Genomic DNA, 21731 nt, shown 5'->3' on the forward strand with positions numbered 1-21731 from the left:
ACATGAGCGGTGGACTCTAGTGAACCAGGTTGATTTCCCCACTCCTACATATGAAGCCAGCTGGGTTACCTTGAGCTAGTCACAGCTCTCTTAAGAGCTCTCTCAGCCCCACCTACCTCACAGGGTGTCTGTTGTGGGGAGGGGAAGGGAAGGTGATTGTAAGGCGGTTTGATTTTTCCTTAAGTGCTAGAGAAAGTCGGCATATAAAAACCAACTCTTCTTCTTCTGCTTCTGCTTCTGATTCTTTCTGCTGTGCTAGGAAATTACTACTAAATAGGGCTTCCGATCTAGATGTGCAAATTCATTTCTGGATGTGTGTGTGTTAAGTGCCGTCAAGTCCCCTCCGACTCATGGCAACCCTATGAATCAGTGTCCTCCAAAACATCCTATCTTTAACAGCCTTGCTCAGGTCTTGCAAACTGAGGGCTGTGGCTTCCTTTATAGAGTCAATCCATCTCTGGTTGGGTCTTCCTCTTTTCCTTCAACTTTTCCTAGCATGACTGTCTTTTTCAGTGACTCTTGTCTTCTCATAATGTGACCAAAGTACGACAACACCCCCACACCTCGATTAATAGATAATATAAAAACAAAAGGGGGGGGAGTAGGGAGGCCAGCGATGATGGAAAATAGAGGCTTTCTTTCTTTTTTTCAATATAGGTTTCACAGGCTGGAGACTTGCTAGTTGAGGTGTACGTGGAAAGAAAGGAACCAGATTGCAGTGTTATAATAAGGGTTTGTATGCCATCTTTCTTTTTTTGTAAAATTTCTATGAGCTTTAGCTAGTACGAAGCGCTAGTTTTAAACATGGGTATTAATGTCCTGAATTATGATTTCACTTAATTTAGTTGTCTTTCTCTTTAAAATGTAGGGTTGTCAACCTCCAGGTGATGGCTGGAGATCTCCTGCTATTACAATTGGTCTCCTGCTGGTAGAGATCAGTTCACCTGGAGAAAATGGCTGCTTTGGCAATTGGGTTCTATGGCATTGAAGTCTCTCCACTACGCAAACCCCTCCCTCCTCAAGCTCTGCCCCAGAAACCTTCTGCCGGTGGCAAAGAGGGACCTGGCAACCCTATAAAAATGGTTCACGCCCTTGAGTGACCCCTCTAAAAAAAGATAGACAAAGGGTGTTTTGTGAAATTACTGTACATTAATAAACTGAACATAAATGTGATTTGTATAGTAATTTAAGATGTCTCCCCTCTTTTTCTTGATGAGACATGTGGGGGAAAACCCTAGTCTTCCTTTTAGCTAAGTAACATACTTACATTTTACCTTCTGGGTTGCTTAAACACACATACACACACACGTTGAAATCTGTGGCATATGGCCTGGTTAAGCACTCAGCAGCTCAGGTGGGTTTCTGCTCACGTGTACCTAGGGTTGCCAGGTACCTCTTCGCCACCGGCAGGAGTTTTTTTGGGCGGATCCTGAGGAGGGCGGGGTTTGTGGAGAGGAGGGGCTTCAATGCCATAGGGCCCAATGGCCAAAGCGGCCATTTTCTCCAGGTGAACTGATCTCTATTGGCTGGAGATCATTTGTAATAGCAGGAGATCTCCAGCTAGTACCTGGAGGCTGGTCAGCCTACGTGTACCAGCTCAGTGACTAAGTCCCCGTTAAGTGCTAGTGCTCCATGCATGTCCCCCTTAATAACAATATCAGTCGGGGGGGGGGGGGCGGGCAGGGGAGGAAGCCAATCCTCCCTCCCACTGTCTACTACAGTCTGAATAGGGTAGTCCAGCAACACAAGATTGTATAGTGTTGTGTGCTCAGTTTTCTTACATAGGTATGAGTAAAAAGCTTGCTTCTCTGTGCTGGCGGCTCTGCTTATGTTCGCGTGCATTGTCCATTATGCATATTCCTTAAACAGACTATGGTCACTTATGCACTTGGACCCCCCCCCCCATCTGACTCGGTTGTTCCTTGGAGTTCTGCATGAGTTTTCCATCCATTAGAAATTACTTCACTGCCATGTCCTGGTCTTCCCATTCTTTTGTTAAACCCAACTATTCCCTTTCCCCTGAGCTCAGCCCGGCTGAAATCTCTGTGCAGAAGGCAAAGCACTGGACACAGAAGCTGGCTGTGAAAGCCAATCACAAAGCAGCATGTAAAGAGGCAGGGATTCAAATGTTTCAGTTTTTTAACCCTTAATCCTGCAGCCCCAGTAATGAACAAATATCCAGGGGGTGTTCACTTAGCAGTAACAAGGTCACCTACCGTATTTTTACTCCATAAGACACACTTTTTTCCTCCTCAAAAGTGAGGGGAAATGTCTGTGCGTCTTATGGAGCGAATGTGCGCACAGAGCCGGCTGGGCGTGCTGGAAAGACACAAGCCGGCTCTGTGCGCCCCATTCCAGCACGCCCAGCCGGCTCCATGCGCCCCGCCCGCCTCCCAGCTGGCCGTCGGGGCGGGGAAAGCCGGCTCGCGTTGTTCCAGCGCGAGCCAGCTTCCCCCGCCCCGACGGCCAGCTGGGAGCCAGGCAGGGCACACAGAGCCGGCTGGGCGCGCTGGAATGACACAAGCCGGCTTTCCCCGCCCCGACAGCCAGCTGGGGGGGGTGTCTTATGGTCCCGACGTGCACGCGCCCAGCCAGCTCTGCGCCCGCCTCCCAGCTGGCCATCAGGGCGGGGAACGCCGGCTCGCGCCGTCCCGACGCGCACGCGCCCAGTCGGCATTCGCTCCATAAGACAAGTTTTTAGAGGAGGAAAACAAGATTTTTTCTTGTTTTCCTCCTCTAAAAACTAGGTGCGTCTTATGGAGCGGTGCGTCCTATGGAGCGAAAAATACGGTATGTCTCTCGGCATCCTGCCAGGCAGGAGGAGCTTTCCCCCCATGGGCCAAAACTCTTACTCTCGCTGTCCTGACAAGTGAAGTGTGAAGCCTGGGTCCTAGTAGCATTTCTGGAAAGCCACAAGTCTGACGCAGAATTGTTCCACCTTCCATGTGCTGAAGGGGAAGGGGGGAAGATGGATGGAAAATTAAATCCTTGCAGTCATCGAGTACAGTCAGAGGATCGGAAATGGTCCCAAGTTTCCCTTTCATTATAATTTTATACGCAAGTCATGGGTTGGCAAGATCAGCCCCTTCACAAAAAATGTCTGCTTTTTATATAAAAATACATAACATGGCAGAGAAAGAAGTTTGCATATCAATTGCAGTTACCTTTCTACCTTAAAAACAACGCAGTGCAAGCTTTTGCAGGACGTTCGAGGGGCCAACGCATTCATTAGTATACCTCTCTATTTTCCTAAAATTATATGAATGGTTTCCAGTCCTGTGTTGCATAGCTAATGATGACTTCGCTGTGAATCGGATGAATAATGAAGGGATTCACAATGCTGGCATTTTTGCAGACTGACCTTATATAAGAACAGTTATGTGTAGTGTGGTATAGTGGTTAAGAGCGGCAGATTCTAATCTGGTGAACCGGGTTTGATTCCCCACTCCTACACATGAAGCCAGCTGGGTGACCTTGGGCTAGTCACAGTTCTCTTCGAGCTCTCTCAGCCTCACCTACCTCCCAAGGTGCCTGTTGTGGTGAGAGAAAGGGAAAAAGATTTTAAGCCGGTTTGATTCTCCTTAGAAGGTAGAGATAGTCGGCATATAAAAACCAACTCTTCTTCTTCTTATGTTCTCCCTCCCCTTCCAATTGAGAGCATTAAACTTCTGCACAACTGAGAACCACAGTACTTTTTATTTTTTTTTAAAGTGATCTATTTTACATAATTGTCATGATGTTCCAAACAGGTATCACCCATGATGGAGGCTGGAGAATTGACCAGTGACATATTAGGAATTAAGAATATCACGCCCCACAGGGACGACAAGTGGACTGCATTTGAAGTGATTGAAAATGGAGAGCTGGGTTAGTCACTTCCATATGTTGATGTTAGTCTCATTTCTTTGTGTACTGGTATCCCCCATTCCGCATCTTATTTTTCTTTCTTTTCTTTCCTGCACAAAAAGCCGCAGCAGCTTTACAGCAAAATAGATGTATGTGTGTAAAGTGCTGTCAACTTGCAGCCAACTTATGGCAACCCAGTAGGGTTTTCAAGTCAAGAGACTAACAGAGGTGTTTTGCCATTGCCTGGTATTCTTTGGTGGTCTCCCATCCCAGTACTAGCCAGGGCTGACCCTGCTTAGCTTCTGAAATCTGACAAGATTAGACTAGCCTGGGCCATCTAGATCAGGGCAACAAAATGTATACACTTCTATTAAAACAGAAAAAAGCAAGAGTCCAGTAGCACCTTTAACAAAATTTCTGGCAGGGTATGAGCTTTTGTGAGTCACAGCTCACTTCTTCTTGGTATATGAAGAAGTGAGCTGTGACTCACAAAAGCTCATACCCTGACAGAAATTTTGTTGGTCTTTAAGGTGCTACTAGACTCTTGCTCTTTTCTACTGCTATGGACAGGCTAACACATCTACCCATCATGATCTGTCTCCATTAAAACAGTGTCAGTTGAGTAACTATGATGGTCTCCAGTTGAAGAGCCAGACTTGAGGCTGGTAGCACCTTAAATCACCAACAAGATTTCTAGGGTATAAGCTTTTGAGAGTCAATGGTCCCGTCATCAGATATGTATCTGACAAAGGGAGCTTTAGCGCCTGAAACCTTATGCCTCAGCAATCTGGTTGGTCATTAAGGTGCTACTGGACTTGCTCAGTGAAAATAGATATTAAATCTAAAGAATTGCTAGATGCCAAGTTCTTCCCTTGGCAGTTCTGGATGGGAGATACAGAAAGGTTCCCTTGGAGGATAGGGTATGTCCCTGTGTTTTAAGGAACATCGAAACAACGGAGCACATTCTACTGCTCTGTCCACTATACCAAGAGATTCATTCTAAGTTTATCTCCCCCTGTCTTAGCAGGCATCCCGGCCATTCAGATCCAGGGTATACTAAAATGTTGCTTATAGATGAAAATCCACAGGTTACAGCAGGAACAACAAAGCTTTATGCTGAGGCCTGTAGAATCCGCCAGATGCTGCTGAGAACCTCAGTATTCCAACAATCTTAATGGGTAGTATAAATAGCTTATAATAATTGTGCAAATAACTGTTTGACAATTTGTGTAAACCTGTGGTTAGATTGTAAAACTAAGGTAAATTGTGAAGAGCTGTGCTGGTCTATGACTGTTTCTAAAAGCGACCATGTTTTTTTGAGTCCCATGCTTTTCCTTAGCTGTTTTGGGCAAAGTCTAAAATGGCCATATTTGTTTCTTGCTCCATTTTGCCAAGGTTTGGTGCCAACAAAAGGTGATTGGCCATGGAAATTCACTGCCATAAACTGTTCCTGGCAAATCAAAAGAGAATCAGTGGATTGGCTGGCTATATTTGCATAAGCCTGGGTATTTGCATCTGGGAATATACCCCAGAAGGTACACACAGACAAAGAGGGATAGGTAACTGAAGAGAAGGACGAGGAGAAATTTATTAGGAGAAAATAAATCTTAGTTTCATTAATAAAGGCCCCTTTGCATGAGAAGCGGTGGGTAGAATTCTCATAGCATAAGATGTCTAAGATAGCAATCCTTAGCAGGTTTACTCAGAATCCTGCTTAGGTCTGTTCAATGGGGCTTACTTCACAGAAAGTGTTCTTAGGATTGCACTGTAAATGAAGTTGCCTATTTCTCAGTGACTGATAATAAGTGTGTCTAGACTCTACCACTTCACACTGCTTATAGTGGAAAACACCTCAATCCAAATGAATGAACGCCATGCAACTAATGAAGAAAGTTCTGACCTATGGAAGTTTATGCTGCAATACATTTTGTTAGTCTTTGAGATGTCACTTGGCTCCTGTTTTATTTTGCTATGACAGACTAACACAGCCACATATCTGGAATGATCCTCCAGGAAAAAAACAAAACATTCCCACATATAAAAAGTAGGCTAGAATTCTTCTCCCTAACAATTTATGGAGCAAATGTGAACCCCCACCTTTAGAATGAAGCCTAGTCACAAGTCAATCACGTGAATGGGAAATTGGAATTGACTTCCTTAAACCCTGGTGAAATTGACTTTACTACCATCTGTCTTCCAGGAAGTTAAACATCTTTTTAAAATAAGACCTCAGCTCAAAGTAGAATTTGTTTAACAGGCTGAAACCAAATTCGGAGAAGACAAGTATATTAAAATCTTACATTTTCGAGAATGCAATTTCCTTCTGATATTTATTGTTGGATTGGAACAAATAGCTCTCTCGCTGTTTACTGGCAAACATATAATGACCTTGTGAGCAGAATAATGGGATGTGTAAGTTTTGACAGCTCGATGTCTGAAATATTGGAACTGAAATATTAAAGATCAACTAAATTATTTACATATAGAACAGCAGAAATAATTGGTAAAATTATCTGGCCTTATGCAGGGAACGTGCTATAAAATGGGTTCTGTAGTATATAATATTTTTTAGTGATTTCTATATGATGGATAGCTTGCAAATGAGGTGTGTTGCCAGTAAAATAACTAATGCATTTCAATCGGATGATTTATGTACCATATAATCCATTATGACAGATGGTCTTCAATGTAACTATAAATAAAGCAGTAGGTGTTTGCTCTGGGAGCCACGTTATTGGCGAATGTGGCTTGTTTTGCTGCCTTTTTCTTTTGGAGTTTTCCTTTAAGGTGGAACTGGAGTGACACCCTTATCTTTCGAGTGAGAGTTAATTTCAGTTGATTGCATGGCAGCCGTTGGGGGAAAGCTGCATTCAGGGGTGAATCACAACAGCCTCGTGGTTGTCTGGGTTTAGAGAAGGACATTAGAGGGCCCTCGGTGTTGCTGAGGAGATGCCACCTAAAGTGGCATACCCATGGCAAAGTTTCTCCAACCCACACTCTGCAGTTTTTCACAGGCTTTTGCCATACGGAGTGTTGCTCTTCCCCCTGGAGTTGCCAGCCGCTGCCAGGGATATGGGAGGGAGTTCTTCCACATAGTTAAAGCTTGTGAGGTTTTTATAGTTAAGGGGTTTGTCACTTGCTTAAGAAGTTTTAGCATCGTGTAGGAGAGCCAGCGTGGTGTAGTGGTTAAGAGTGGTGGTTTGGAGTGGTGGACTCTGATCTGGAGAACCTGGTTTCATTCCCCACTCTTCCACATGAGCGGCGGAGGCTAATCTGGCGAACCGGGTTGGTTTCTCCACTCCTACACATGAAGCCAGCTGGGTAACCTTGGGCTAGTCACAGCTCTCTCAGCCTCACCTACCTCATAGGGTGTATGTTGTGGGGAAGGGAAGGTGATTGTAACTCCTCTTCCTCCTCCTCCTCCTCTTCTTCTTCTTCTTCTCCTCCTCCTCCTCCCCCCACCCAGGGACAAAAATAGCATGCCTCTAATAACTGATACAGTTATTTTCTCGTGTAAAAGTATGGATGAGCAATCCAGTAGGGGATACAACTGTTATATTTGCGGTGATCTGCCATGTGTTCATTGATATCTGGATAGTATCTTGCACAAATATGGGAGTGAAGGCCTGAGTATAGTCCTGGCTCCATAATTTCCAAGGCTTCTGTATCCAAATATATAAATCCTCTTATTTTTCCCCCTGCTTCACCAGTTCTGTGTCCAATTAGGGGAGGAGCCAAGGCTCTGATAGAGAACATGGTTTGTGTACAGGAGAACACAGGATGCTCTCTAGCATCTCCAGTTGAAAGATCTCAGAAAGCAGATCTTGGTTAAGACTTCTCTCTTCCTGAGATCCTGAATATCCACTGCCAGTCAGAATAGACAGTACTGACCTCGGTGGACCACTAATTCACTAGAAGGCAGCTTAATATGTTGCTGTTTATGAATCCAAAGTTGTGGCTCTGTGCTTTTTCTTGTCACAGATGATCCATGTAATGCCACAAAGAGGAGAGTGTTTTCTCCTTCATTCTGAATTTGCACACTGTATTATTTTAGTAGAAAAAGGGGGCCTGTACATTTTATACCTTAGTAGATGAGATATCAATAGCCCCATGGCTCAGGGTGGTAAGCTGCAGTACTGCAGTCCAAGCTCTGCTCACAACCTGAGTTCGATCCCAACGGAAGTTGGTTTCAGGTAGCCGGCTCAAGGTTGACTCCGCCTTCCATCCTTCCGAGGTCGGTCAAATGAGTACCCAGCTTGCTGAGGGTGAAGGGAAGATGACTGGGGAAGGCACTGGCAAACCACCCCGTAAACAAAGTCTGCCAAGTAAACGTCGACATGTGGCATCACCCCATGGGTCAGGAATGACCCAGTGCTTGCACAGGGGACCTTTACCTTTAGATGAGATATCAACTGTGTTTGAGTAGATCTGATATTGGCGATTTAATAGCTGCATGTGTTCAGAATATAGATCAGAAATCTCTTGTTATAGGTCATGCGATCCTGAATGTAGGCTGATCTAATTAAAGAATCCAGTCTTGTCTGAGTTGCAAAATGAAGATATCTTTAATCATTATTATTTCTGGATTTTTTTTAAACCAGAACGCCCTCTGCATTATACTGAAAATGTGTTGGAACAAATTCTTCATTGGAGCTCTCTGCCTAACCCCAGCAGTGCAGGTCTAATAATCAAGAAGTTTCTGTCAGCAGACACAAGGACACTGTACAATGGTATGTAGAAAAATTTTTTTGAATAATTGAATAGGAAAGAACTTAATGTATGAAATCCTGGTTGGAATTTGAAGTTTCAAGGGATACCGAACGACGACACGAGGCACAAGACCACGGGGAACTGCCGGTACCAGCAGCCATGGCCCTGCCTTAGAATCTTCTAGAACTGATGAGAAACTCACATTTCACACACACACACACACACACACACACACACACACACACACACACTCACCTTCTGACTGTAAGTTTGTTCTGTTCGTGGCTTTATCTACGAGTGTGAAAACATCATTTTATTCAGCTGCGTCTGTTGACCTGTCCTCAGACACAAAATCCCTACATCTGCACAGCCTTGATATAATTGTCATGGGCAAGTTGTGTTGCATTTTTAAAATAAATATTTTTTATCTTAAAAGATAAAGGTCCCCTGTGCAAGCACCGGATCTTTCCTGACCCATGGGGTGCGTCACATCCTGACATTTCCTAGGCAGACTTTGTTTACGGGGTGGTTTGCCAGTGCCTTCCCCAGTCATCTTCCCTTTACCCCCAGCAAGCTGGGTCCTCATTTTACTGACCTCGGAAGGATGGAAGGCTGAGTCAACCTTGAGCCGGCTACCTGAAACCAACTTCATTGGGATCGAATTCAGGTTTGAGCAGAGCTTGGACTGCAGTACTGCAGCTTACCACTCTGCGCCACGGGTCCATGATAATAATGAATTTATTTCCAATTTCTGAAGAAACAGTGCTCAGAAGAGCCAACGGTGGCATGTCAAAGAGCCACATGTGGCTCCCAGGCCACTGAGTGAATATCGCTGTCCTTCACCTACCACAAACTGTACTCGCCCGTGTCAAAAGCCTTAAGTGCCTCACTGATGGAGAAGAGGCTGGCTGCACAAAAACCTTTAAAATACTGGTTGAGGGAGCAGAAGATCCATCCTGTACCCAGAAGAAGAAAAGTTGGTTTTTATATGCTGACTTTCTCTACCACTTAAGGAAGAATCAAACTGGCCTACAATCACCTTCCCTTCCCCTCCCCACAACAGACACCCTGTGAGGTAGGTGGGGCTGAGAGAGCTCTAAGAGAACTGTGACTAGCCCAAGGTCACCCAGCTGGCTTCATGTGGAGGAGTGGGGAAACAAATCCAGTTCACCGTATTAGCCTCCGCCGCTCATGTGGAAGAGTGGGGAATCAAACCCAGTTCTCCAGACCAGAGTCCACTGTTCCACACCACCCCTCTTAACCACTAAATCATGCTGGCTCCCACTTGTCCCTTGAAAAGAAATTTGAAATAAATGGCTTTGATGCCAAAATTGAAACTTTCATAGAAATTACTCATAAACATGTTGAGTGTGAGCTAATTAAACTCCTGTATGAAGAACTGTTACATAAGACTCTTAAAAAGAAAAAGAAAAAGCTTGCAGTATAGATCCAAACAAGAATTAGCACTTTTACATCTTATTGAGCTTAGTGAGAGAACTAAGCAGTTACTGCACATTCCTGAGAATTGGCGTACGGGAACGGCCGGGAGAAGGCGCAGGCGAGCCGTCTCCTAATGCCGTTCCCCATATGCAATAAACAAACAAAAAAAAACCTGTTTCGCAGCTTTTTTTTTGTTTAACAGGGCCTTTCGCCCCATTGAAAACAGCGAGGCTGCGTCTGCTAAAAAGCAGGCGCAGCAATGCTGTTCCCGGCACCAGCGTAATGGGGCGAATGGGGACAGGAAGCCGCCGACCGACAGCTCCTCCCCCTGTCGGACACTGGCAGAACTGCCCTCACCGCCAGTGTAAGTGCGTCTTGTTGCGTGATTAGGTGCACTTACGCTGGCGGCGAGGTCACGCCACCTTTTAAGAGGCCTCGCCCCCCCCACTCAGGAATGCACAGTGAATGAAATACTCCCCCATTATAAATGACTGGGATGTGAAAATGCTCAACTTTGAGTGCAGTCCTGAAAGGGGGGGTACACATGAACACATGAAGCTGCCTTATACTGAATCAGACCCTTGGTCCATCAGTGTTGTCTACTCAGACTGGCAGCTGCTCTCCGGGGCCTCAGGCAGAGGGCTTTCACATCACCTACTTGCCTAGTCGCTTTAACTGGAGATGCTGGGGATTGAACCTGGGACCTTCTGCATGCCAAGCAGATGCTCTACCACTGAGCCACAGCCCCTCCTCTAGAAATCCATGGCGGCCAGGAGCCGCCTCCTCAGAGGCTTCCCAGCCTCTGCGGACACACAAAAAAAACCCTTTTAAAAATAAAGAAAAAGAGGGAAAAGGTCCCATTGAAAACACCAAGGCTATGCCACCTTTTTTGGTGGAGACTGAAAGCCTGTCATCATTAGTTTGTTTGTTGTTGCTCTTGTTTAATGGCTGATGCAGTGTACACTGTATTTTATTTTTTTAAATGAAAGGAAACATTGAAAGCAGGCAATATGGATCTGCCTGCATGCCGTCTCGAAGGGTTCAGTTTTCGGATCACTCTGGATATAGGATGTCCAGATAAGGGATACTCTATGTGTACAGTCTTGAAGCTTATAACCCAACAGTTGGCTTGCTGATCTATCCCAGTGTTCTGTCTATCTTTACCCCAATACTGAATACCCATTCTTAACCATGGGTGCTGAAAACAACATTTCTAAACGTACAATACCATTCAAGAAGAATAATCACAGTGGACTTTTTCAGTATCTTATCTAAATAAAAATTCACAATCCCATTTAGAACCAACCAAAAGGCAGGATAAAAACATAAAAATGGAAAGCGAAGCATGAGCTTAACTTTGGCCTGATCAGGCCAGTACTCTTGGTTTTGGGGTAGACCTTTTTTGGGTATCAAATTTTTAACCACTGGAGCCGCAGGTAATTTCTCCTCCTTCCTCTGCCTGGTAATGTGTCACAGCAACCAGGGCCTTGTCAACATGTTTTGTGTGGGTGAGCTTACTGATAGATTTTGGGGCATTTAGTTATTTCATTCCCTTTGCCTCTGTCTGAGCAAATGCTTTTTCCATCAATCACAATGGACCCCCTGATTCCAGCATTATCGCTCTGTCTATTACCACTGATACACCTTAAAACTGGGATCTAAAAAGGAAATAATGAAAGTAAATCAAATGTGATTTCACTGTCAATTTGTTACATGGAGAACTGGCATCCTTTCAGAAGCACTTAAACTGTTGAAAGCAAACTGTACTCAACTTTGTGTGGCACAAGCACAGGTAGATAAAGCAGTGTGCAGATATAATGGCATAGGCATATGTTTTATTTATACATAAATGGGTATAGCCAAAATGAGGGAGAGCTAGAACAGAACTGGGCAGATGAGAATTGGATTGGAGAACTGGGCAGATGAGGATTGGAGCCAGGGCAGAAACAATTGGTTTATGGGTGGTGATGAAGGATCTTGGGAGGAACCTGTCAGAACCTGCTTACTGACTCTTCAGGCCCTGAACGTTTAGGACAAACTTCTCCATCACTCTATTAAGATACTGATGTCAACAATTTTATTCACAGGCAGCTTCCCTCCTTTCTTTGCCTGAAGCTTTAGCAGTTGCCGACATATTAGCCTACCTACAGTTGCTTCATGGACTATTCTGGGCTGTGTTCAAGATGACCATTTTAATTTAGAAGCCAGAACAAACTAGGAAGTTGAAGCAACCCAGGAGCAAACTTAGCCCCTGTGGTGCTGCCAGGGCTGGTCAACTGTAGTCCAACAAGTGGCAACAACATTGTGTGTCAGCTCGCCCGTTGCCTCCTCCACACCACCAGAAGATGGTGGCAGTATGGGAGAAAGTGGTGGGTGACCACTGAATGGGTCCAAGTCAAGTCAGTGGGTCCAAGTGAGTGCTGCTTGGGCAGAGCAAGTGGGCTTGGCTTGCTTTGCTCCTGGCTGTTAGTAGTTGTCCAAGGCAGCTAGCACACAGGGAACTTTCCTGGTAAGCTAAATGGCCAATAAGGCCCTCCTTATAAGATTTAGTTTGCTTGGAGTAAAGTATACCTAAGAGAATCTGCCTTTGTCCCTGCATCCTGTTCCATATCTACGGAGTGTATTGTCTGTAGAGGGGGTCCTTCATGGCCACACACCCCATATTCCCTCTTCTTGAAGACTGGCCATGCCACAACCTGATATCAGCCCACACAGGTGCTGTTTCGTTTGTGAAACCTGCATTCCCTATGCTTGCAGGCGAAAGGAAAATGAGCAGCTGAAATTTTCATTCCAGACACCTTACCACAGCTGACGGTCTTCTGCTTCTGTGGTTGTCCTTCTGCCAAGAGTAGTTTGTCAAACAGTCACAGCCAGTCAATTGAACCATTACCACTGAAGTCCACCCAGGAGAAGAAAAAAACCCCAGGGAAGGTGAAAAATATTCCTGCCCAAAGTCTAATCAAGGCTACGTTCAAAGGAAAATCCTTCCTTGTCTCTCTAAAGAAGGCAAAGCCTGATTCAGTCAGCTGCATTGCCCAGTGGATAAGTACCTGCCTGCCCTAACAAATAAGGGAATCCAAATAATGGGTATTTGTAGCTGCTTGTTCTCTTTTTGTGGTTGTCTTTTTGAGGGCCAATGTGGTGGAATGGTTAAGAGCGGCAGACTCTAATCTGGTAAACCAGGTTTGTTTCCTCAGCAAGAAGCCTGCTGGGTGAACTCGGACTAGTCACAGTTCTCTCAGAACTCTCTCAGCCTCACCTACCTCACAAGGTGTCTGTTGTGGGGAGGGAAGTCTTCTTTCCCCCAAACCAATCCCTGCCCCAGAACAGCCTGGGCTCAGACACACCCAGAAAAAAGCACTTGGCACCTTGTAAGCAGAGGTATTGTAGTGGGAGGAAAACTTCCTTAATCCATGGGTCCACATCCTGGGAACCAACAGTAAGGAAACAACACGGACATGTGCCATCTTTCATTTAAACTGGCAATTCAGAAGTAACTCTTAATTGTGGTTGAAGAAAACAAATCCTGGCTGAATGCCTTGTCAGCACAGGGACACAGAGCTGAAAATAAATGGAAATGGTCGTATTATTCTTATTTTGGAGTCTGTTTGTGCAAATGAATGCTAAGGGTATATAAAATTCAGGAGACTGTATGGTATTGTTGTTGTTGTTTTTTAATACAAACATACCCTGAACCAAGTGCTCTTTTTTATCATATTGACAGAGAAGAATGCAGAAGGCTGCGTTAAAGCCAGTTATCTGAAATACAAAGAAGAACCATCCAAATTACTTTCTGGAAATAAGTTTCAAGAGCGCTACTTTGTTTTGCGGGAAGGAAATCTTTTCCTGTATAAGGATATGAAGGTATCAGTGCCAGTTTCAAGGCCTTTGAAAATCATGGCCAATTATGCTTTAAGCTTCTTCCCTTTAACATAGAAAAACAAAGAAGGGGTTGACAAGTGACACTGAATTCTTTTTTGTTTTGTTTGCTCATGTGTTGGCAAGTGGGGAAACAATTGGGTTTATGGCAGTAGCTGTGTTAAAGTGAAGGTTTTAAAAATGGATTTAGGCAGCTTTGTGCAGCAGCGTCCTTTAATGTAACTCTTAATTCAAGCACACTTGACAAGCAGTATTGCCAACATTTTTTAATAGGGAATCTCGCTTATTTGTGGGATTTGAACGGAGCCCATTATAAGCACAGAATTATTGTGTACTTCCTGACTCGCTGCATATAGCGCCATCGATGAGTCTCGCCGAACTAAAGCACACGGCAGAGAAGGACCTGATCTGAGTGGTTTACAATGAGACACCCAGACACGAAGCAGGAGCTGGAGAAAAGGGGAAAGTGTCCCGCGTCAGTGTAGCGAGTCGATGCAGTTGATCAAATGCTTAAGAGAGTTACAGAATGGAAGTAAGTTCAGGCAGGATTCAGAGCACGGTAGGAAGGATTGAAGAGTGTTTGAGTAGCCCCATGGCACAATAGTGTCGGTGATTGAGTTTCAAGCGCCGTGGAAAGAAAGGAAGAAAACGTTGAATTCAGTAGGGTCCATCTGTAAACGTCAACGGGAAAGAAAAGCAAATAAACTGGCAAGTGGAGCTGCTAGTCTAGAGATGCGTGTTTCAAGACAACGGAACCCTCTTGATTATCACAGTTGTGCAAAGAATTGTCCCACCTCCCAACCCCCAACCCCCCCATCATATGTTCTTCTAATAAGATGGAGACTTTTACAACATGTACAAAAGCCTTACCTTCCAGGAATTGTTCACCCCAGTGAATAGAGCTCAAGTCCGGGGTCAAGCAAATGTTAAGGGTTGGAGCCGATGGGTCTTTGGTGCTAACAGCGGTGCTTTCCCCAAGTGAAGGCACCATCTCTTGACACAAGAGGCTCTTTTGCTATGAGAAGAGTCAATTGTGTCAGACGAAGGCATTTTGCATCAGAGGAAGGTGAAACCATTGGGACCCAACCCAGGAAAGGAACCATGTGTAATCCTGGTTTATGCATTCCTTGGAAAGGGCTGTCAATCAGAGGATCAGCAGAAGCTTCATCAAAGGTCAACTGGGCATGCTGCTTCACCATCAAAAAAAGGTCAAAGTGGGCCTCCTTGCACAAGGAGTTCATTGAGAAGGTGCTTGTGCAGCTCCTCAACCATGAAAATTGAACTTTAGGCCTGTATGCTTATGTGGAGAGGGGAATATCAAGACCCTGGAGCATATCTTTTTTTATTGTAAGATCTATAGTCATATTAGGGAAAGTCATGATGCATGGCTATTCTCTCCAGGATTAGAGGAGCATGCCTATTATATTAGGTGCTGTTGGCAGGATGGTGCTGCTGCAGTTGTCTTGTTTGTGGGCTTCCTAGAGGCACCTGGTTGGCCACTGTGTGAACAGATTGCTGGATTTGATGGGCCTTGGTCTGATCCATTACGGCTTTTCTTATGTTCTTATGTTCTGATGCTGGCCATCAGCTGTTTGCTGGCATCTGTGTCCCTTTAAATTTTAAAGAGCCACTATCATCTCGGGGGTTAGACATAGCCTCCCAGCTCTAGAGGCCAGGTCTTTCCACAGAAAATAGTGGCCTTTTAAAATGTAAAGGGACCCATGCGCCATCAAACGTCTCTCCTTCCCCCTTTGGGACTTGGGAATGTTCAGTCTGGAAAAGAGGAGGTTGAGGGAGGACATGATTGCTCTCTTTAAGTGTTTGAAAGGCTTTCACTTAGAGGAGGGCTGGGAGCTGTTCCTGTTGACAGCAGACGATACGACTCACAATAATGGGTATAAATTATAGGCAGAAAGGTAGACATTAGGAACAACATTTTTTCAGGAAGAGTAGTTCAGCACTGGAATCGGCTGCCTAGGGAGGTGGTGAGCTCCCCCTCTCTGACAGTCTTCAAGCAGCAGCTGGACGAACACTTGTCGGATGCTTTAGGTTGATCCTGCAGTGAGCAGGGGGTTGGACTAGATGACTGCTGTGGTCCCTTCCAACTCTATGAGTCTGTGATTGCTTTTAATTCTGTACTGGGATGGGGAAGAATGGATTGTTGTTTTTATTAAACATTGGGAGTATTGTTCCCATATTTCTGGAACGACAACAATACTCCTAATATTTGATTATAACAATAAGCATGCCCCTCTTGATTTCCCAATACAGAATTAAAACAGTAATTTCTTAAAAGCGCTCCCCTACTGAAGAGAACTCTGGACCCTGATTTGGAGCTCTCAAGGGCTCAGTTTCCATATGGCAGTTATATACGACATAATAATAGTTAAAATAAAGTTCTATAATGTTAAAACTTTTTTGATTAGCAACCTGTCAACAAAATGTCTTGAATATGTGCCTTGTGTAAAAACTGAAATATTTTGTATCAACTTGAATCTTCTAAGGAAGGGGGATCAAGTGATCCAGCAAAGCATGTGTTAATATGATAACTGTTAATCGCTTTTCCCTTTAAAATCTGTGTCTGTTAATTGGCATGACCTCTGGGTGTCTAAAATGGTGTCTACTTAGTAGTAAAACCTGAAAATGACACATCTGCGAGTATAAATTGGCACCTTTAAAACTTGTGCACATGGAACTGTGCACATGAATGAAGCCTTAATTAGCGCTCTGGCAAGTGTTTATCACTGGATTCATTTCCTAGGTTGCTTTTAAATTTTGCATAAAGCTGTTACCATTCATAAGTCCCCCCTTAATACCTCACCTTTTTATAGTGGTATATGTGTATGTATGATAAGAAGGATTAGAAAGGCATTTTCTTAATGGTTAAAACTTCTGAAACAACCGAAGCCTAAAGCTGCCTATGATGGATCTCCTTGTATTTTATTTATTTTCCCTTCACCAACCATCACTATCTCTTTTTAGACATATTGTCTCATGTTTTCCTGTCCCACACTTTTGATGAAAGAGGGATCTGCCAGAAATTCTTTCTTTATGTAAGTTAGAAGATGGCACGAGAGAGGCTTAATGACATAAAAACTCAAAACTTTTATTTGTCTATTTTGGGGAAATGGCAAATTCAGGTTTGCAGGGAGATTTCAGGAAATAAACTTGGCTGGTAACAAAACAACAAGAAGGAGGAATCTTAGGATATTTGTAAACAATAGATGTTTTGTACACAGGATGTATCTGATGTATTTCACAGACAAGTGTTGATACTTATACACACACACGTACACACACACACACACTGAGATAGAGAACTCTTGGCAGTCGCTGCTTAGTCGAACAGACTTAAGCTTCTTGAAACAATATTTCAAATGCTGAAGGAGTTAGCAACAAAACACAAAATTTCCCAGTTTTCTTCCTTAAAACTGGTTAGGGATCACCCCCTTTTAATTAGGAGCTATTTCCCTTAGGGAAAGACACTCAAATCCCTTCTCTCACACAGGAGCCTTATTGATTCTACACAAATGTGTTCCTATCACTTCAGCTGCCAACCTCAACTGTCAGTTTTCAACTTGTCAGTTTTCAACTGTCAGTCTCTCAACTGCCAACTGTAGAATTCTCAGGTGTTTTTTTTTCTTTTTGAACCTCCTGTCACTCAGGGTTCCAAGACTGGGACAACTCATCATTATGCAATTGTCCATCACACAGCCCTTTTCTAAATACCTGAGTAATTTGGAATTCTCACATCAGTTGCTTTAAGGATGGAACTATGTTTTACAAAGAAGTTATAGCTGCCATTGAAAACTCTTCTGCCTGATGTAGTTCCTCCTTGTCTGCTGTAATGTCTAGTAGAACTTACCTGTGTTTGGAAGTCGCTGTTTTGTGGCTTATTTCCCTGCTGTTGATCCAACATTGTTGGCTGCCACTGGCAGAACCAGAGAAGTACACATAGTGGTGACAGCAGGACAGTACGTAAGTTGAAGTACACATAACAAAGGAGAAGAAGGGTGAACTCAACCTGGAACTTTAGTTTTACATGGTAGGCAGTGAGTTGGAACCTACTGGGGATTACCATAGATGGAAGGGATTGCTATTTGTGGAGCATGGCTTCCTCATCACCCCATTCCTGCTGGTGCCCCAAAAGTCCTCTGAAATGCTGTTCCTGGGGGGGACAAGGGACCCCTAGGAGCAGTGTGAGGAGGGGGTTGAACGAATGAATGAATAAGTTTATTTACAGCAAAAGCCAGAATAACACCACCAGATACAACCTGTGAGAGAATAAGATCTCTCTTGTTTAAGAATTTCAAAATTTAAAAACAGTTAAAACCAATAATTTACCAGATAAAGTTAGTCAATCCCAGTGTTAGCCTTATCAGTCTTTCCCATACAGATCTTCGCCACAATGCAGAATTTGGCAACTTGAGAGGGACAAAAAGAGTCCCCGTCCCAAAGAAGAAATTTCATTATATCTTCCTCCGACTCCATTAAATTAATAAGCGGGTGAATCAGCTTCTGCCTAATACCCTCATAATAGCCGCATCTGAGGAGACCATGGTTTATGTTTTCAAATTCTCCCACACCGCACGGTCACTCCCACTGTGCTCTTGGCAACTTCCTAAATTTCCCCTCCAATAAAGCTGAAGGTAGGACAGATCCTCTTGTGAGGGTTAAAGCTATCCTGTGCTTATTTAATTCTAGCGTAAATAAATACTGAGCAGGAACCAGACAGTAGCGCATACTAAAAGGAGCTAGATAAGCTTGGGAGCTCCTAAGATCTGTTTGTCTCTCAGGGTCATATATCCTTTGCTTCACCAAGGACTTGCTCTTGGCTGAGCTCTAAGAGGGATTGGGGAGAGAAGCCTAATCTTTCTATTTTTTCAATGGAGTGCGTCCACCATTTAGATTGGAACTGATCCATCCCAAACGGGGGTAAAAATAAAAGCCTTCTGAGGTGTCATGTGCCTTCAACCCTAGTAAAAGAGAGGCGAAGGTAATTCTTGCCTCGATTTTCATTTTGCCTGTTTCCAGGCAAACCTAGGAGTTTGAGACGAGGTGAGGAACCTGTAACACCACCCTTAGAAATTTTAATTGGACCTTCTCCAATGAGGAAGGAGTTGGAGGCTTGCCACAGAAGTGGGAATCAGCAAAAAAATCCCTAGCTTCCATCCACGGAAATCCTCTGCGGCTACACCTTAAGAAGTCTATATGGACTTACTCTGTATTTACTTCCTTTGGAAAATTCTTCCCTACCTGGAGTGATGACGTACTTTCCTGTCCTTGACATTCCATTGAATAGAGAAGCATGATCACCAGCAGCCTTCATGGCACCAAGTTTCCAGTCTCTTCTCTAGCTTCCCTCCCACCCCTTGTGATGAATTGCCTGTTTCAGACATGGCAAGCGCAAGTCATCCAAAGCCGATGGTGTCGGTATGGATATTACATTTCGTTCATGATGCGCAGTATTACATTAATTGCCCGAAAATGCTATATTATGTTCCTAAGTTATCATTTAAAAACGTGTTCACTTGTGCATACCTAGATTAGTAAATATATTTATTTTGCATGAACAAGTGCTTTTATTGCTGTGGCAGAATTGGGTTAGGAAATTTTTTTTTTTTTTTGAAGTATCATAAGGCAAATTAGCTATGATATACCAAGGAAACTGAGAACTCGGAAGTGAGCAGGTTTGGCCTAGAAGGATGTGATATTACTTATGCGGAATTCTCTACTCAATTATCTTTCCTTCCAGGGCATGTTGAAGTAATGACATTGGGTGGGGAGGAAGTCGAGCCTGCCACCAAATGGGGCAAGAGATCCTCAGTGGGTCTGACTCACCTTTGGAAAGGACATTAGGTTGGGTCAAGAGGATACAGATTGTGTAGTGCAATTCTAAACAGATTTACACAGTTCCAACTTCATCAAAGTCTACGGCAGGGGTGTCGAACTCAATTGCTACAAGGGTCGGTTATGACATAAATGTCACTTGGTCGGGCGGGCCATACCTTGCCAGCCCAGATTGGGAGTGGGAGTGGTGGTGGTGGTTGCATTGGCTGGCTCATGGGCCAGATAAGAGCTTTCAAAGGGCCAGATGCAGCCCCTGGGCCTTACGTTTGACACTCCTGGCCTATGGGCTCAGAAGTGTGTAAGTCTGCTTAGGGTTGTGCTGTTAATCTGCCATATCCTTTGAGAAACAGAACAGTGAGGACAAACTATTCTCTTAAAAGTGTAGGCGTTTGCCTTGCAGGAAAGTGCTGGGTTTTACTGATGCATGCAAACAACAATCTTCAGCTTTCTTCCTCCTACGGATTGTCTGGTTTTCTCCCACCTGCTTTGTTAAAAAAAAAAAAAAAACAGTTTTACTTTCCAGCAATTTCAATTCTGATTTAGCCATCTGGCCTCTGTCGACTGGGGCCTTTTTTGTTTGTTTATGTACTTTAAAACACATAAAACCCATCCATTGTTATTCCATCTAGCATTCACACAGTGCCTGTTTGGTAAAAAATGCCCAATCCATTTTTTAAAAGGTTCTCAACCTAGACTGGAGAAGGAGGTGAGGGGGTGATCACACAGTTCCCAGCCAGTCAGTCCTGTGCAGAAGAATAAACATCCTAACAGGATGGAGTGAATGCACTTTCCGAAATCACAGTCATGGGTGTTTTACTGTACATTTTGTGCACACCCTATATTTTTGTATGACCTTTAAAGGAACTTCCAAGTTGGTAGTGCTTATAGTTTACGGCTCTGCACCTCTCAATTCTTGCCAGCTCCTGTTTTTCCACTCACCTTTAATCACTATTCTTCCAAAGCAGGCCTGTCTATAATTGCCTCTGTGTGCTTTTTTCTATAGTAACCGGTGTAAGCAAAGTATAAAAGCAACCAGGTTTCAACCTTCCATCTGGACTGGGTCCCTGGAACAAAGAGTTGCTGCTCCTCACTCACAGGAGGGAGAAATTATTTTCAATAACACCGCCTTTAGTAAAATGGACATTTGAAAGAGAAGCAGAGGTGGTGCTTCTCGACAGCTTTCTTGTTTGTGGGTATTTCCCCCCTCCCCTCTGCTAAATTTAGTCATTTCTGCATTTCACAGAGCGCCAAGCCTGAGAAAGTGCTGCCAGTTAAATCACTGAAGCTTTATCTTGGAGTGAAGAAGAAAATGAAGCCACCAACAAAGTAAGAAAAGCAGGAGAGTGGTTTCCCCCCCCCCTTTTTTTTTTTTACAGCCGGAAGTGTAAAGGAACGTAGAACTCTTAGCAGTCATGGGAATGAGGAAACTAACCTGTGCCCATCCTCTAGTCCGCATTCAACGGCCTCCCCCCTAATTTTAGTTCTGTTGCCAGAGAGAGTCTTTGCTCTCTTTCAATGCCTGTGTGTCAAAAAGGCATTTTATTGAGTAATCTCAATGAGCTGTCGTTTTTGGGGGAGGTCTTGATCATTTGCTGCAATGGTCTTGTAGCATCCAACCCAAATTCTGGTGATGGGCAGATTCTCAGGGCGGAGTACAGTAACATGTCCATTCATTCTTTTTTTGCTGACATCAAAATTTGCCTTCTCCATCACTGCTGATGACTTTGGCTGAAGGCTACTGGATAGGGTTGCCAGCTCCAGGTTGGGAAATACCTGGAGATTTGGGGGGTGGAGCCTGAGGAGGGTGGGGTTTGAGGAGGGGAGGTACTTCAATACCATAGAATCCAATTGCCAAAGCGGCCATTTTCTCCAGGTGAACTGATCTCTATCGGCTGGAGATCAGTTGCAATAGCAAGAGATCTCCCGCCACCACCTGGAGGTTGGCAACCCTACTACTGGAATACTGTCCAGTTGCCTAACCATAGTGAAGGTGTATTGCAAGCCTA

The 21731-nt window shown here is 44.1% G+C and overlaps 1 protein-coding gene across 1 annotated transcript in view; it reads left to right on the forward strand.

The window, feature by feature from the left end:
* Positions 1-21731, forward strand: part of ARAP2 (ArfGAP with RhoGAP domain, ankyrin repeat and PH domain 2) — a 128839-nt gene that overhangs the window by 97867 nt on the left and 9241 nt on the right. Inside the window, 5 exon segments of the mRNA XM_056855272.1 lie at positions 658-732; positions 3750-3867; positions 8448-8576; positions 13721-13860; positions 20969-21051. Coding sequence (XP_056711250.1) covers positions 658-732; positions 3750-3867; positions 8448-8576; positions 13721-13860; positions 20969-21051 — 545 coding nt within the window.

The sequence above is a fragment of the Euleptes europaea genome, chromosome 9 (assembly GCF_029931775.1).
Source record: "Euleptes europaea isolate rEulEur1 chromosome 9, rEulEur1.hap1, whole genome shotgun sequence".
NCBI lineage: Eukaryota > Metazoa > Chordata > Lepidosauria > Squamata > Sphaerodactylidae > Euleptes > Euleptes europaea.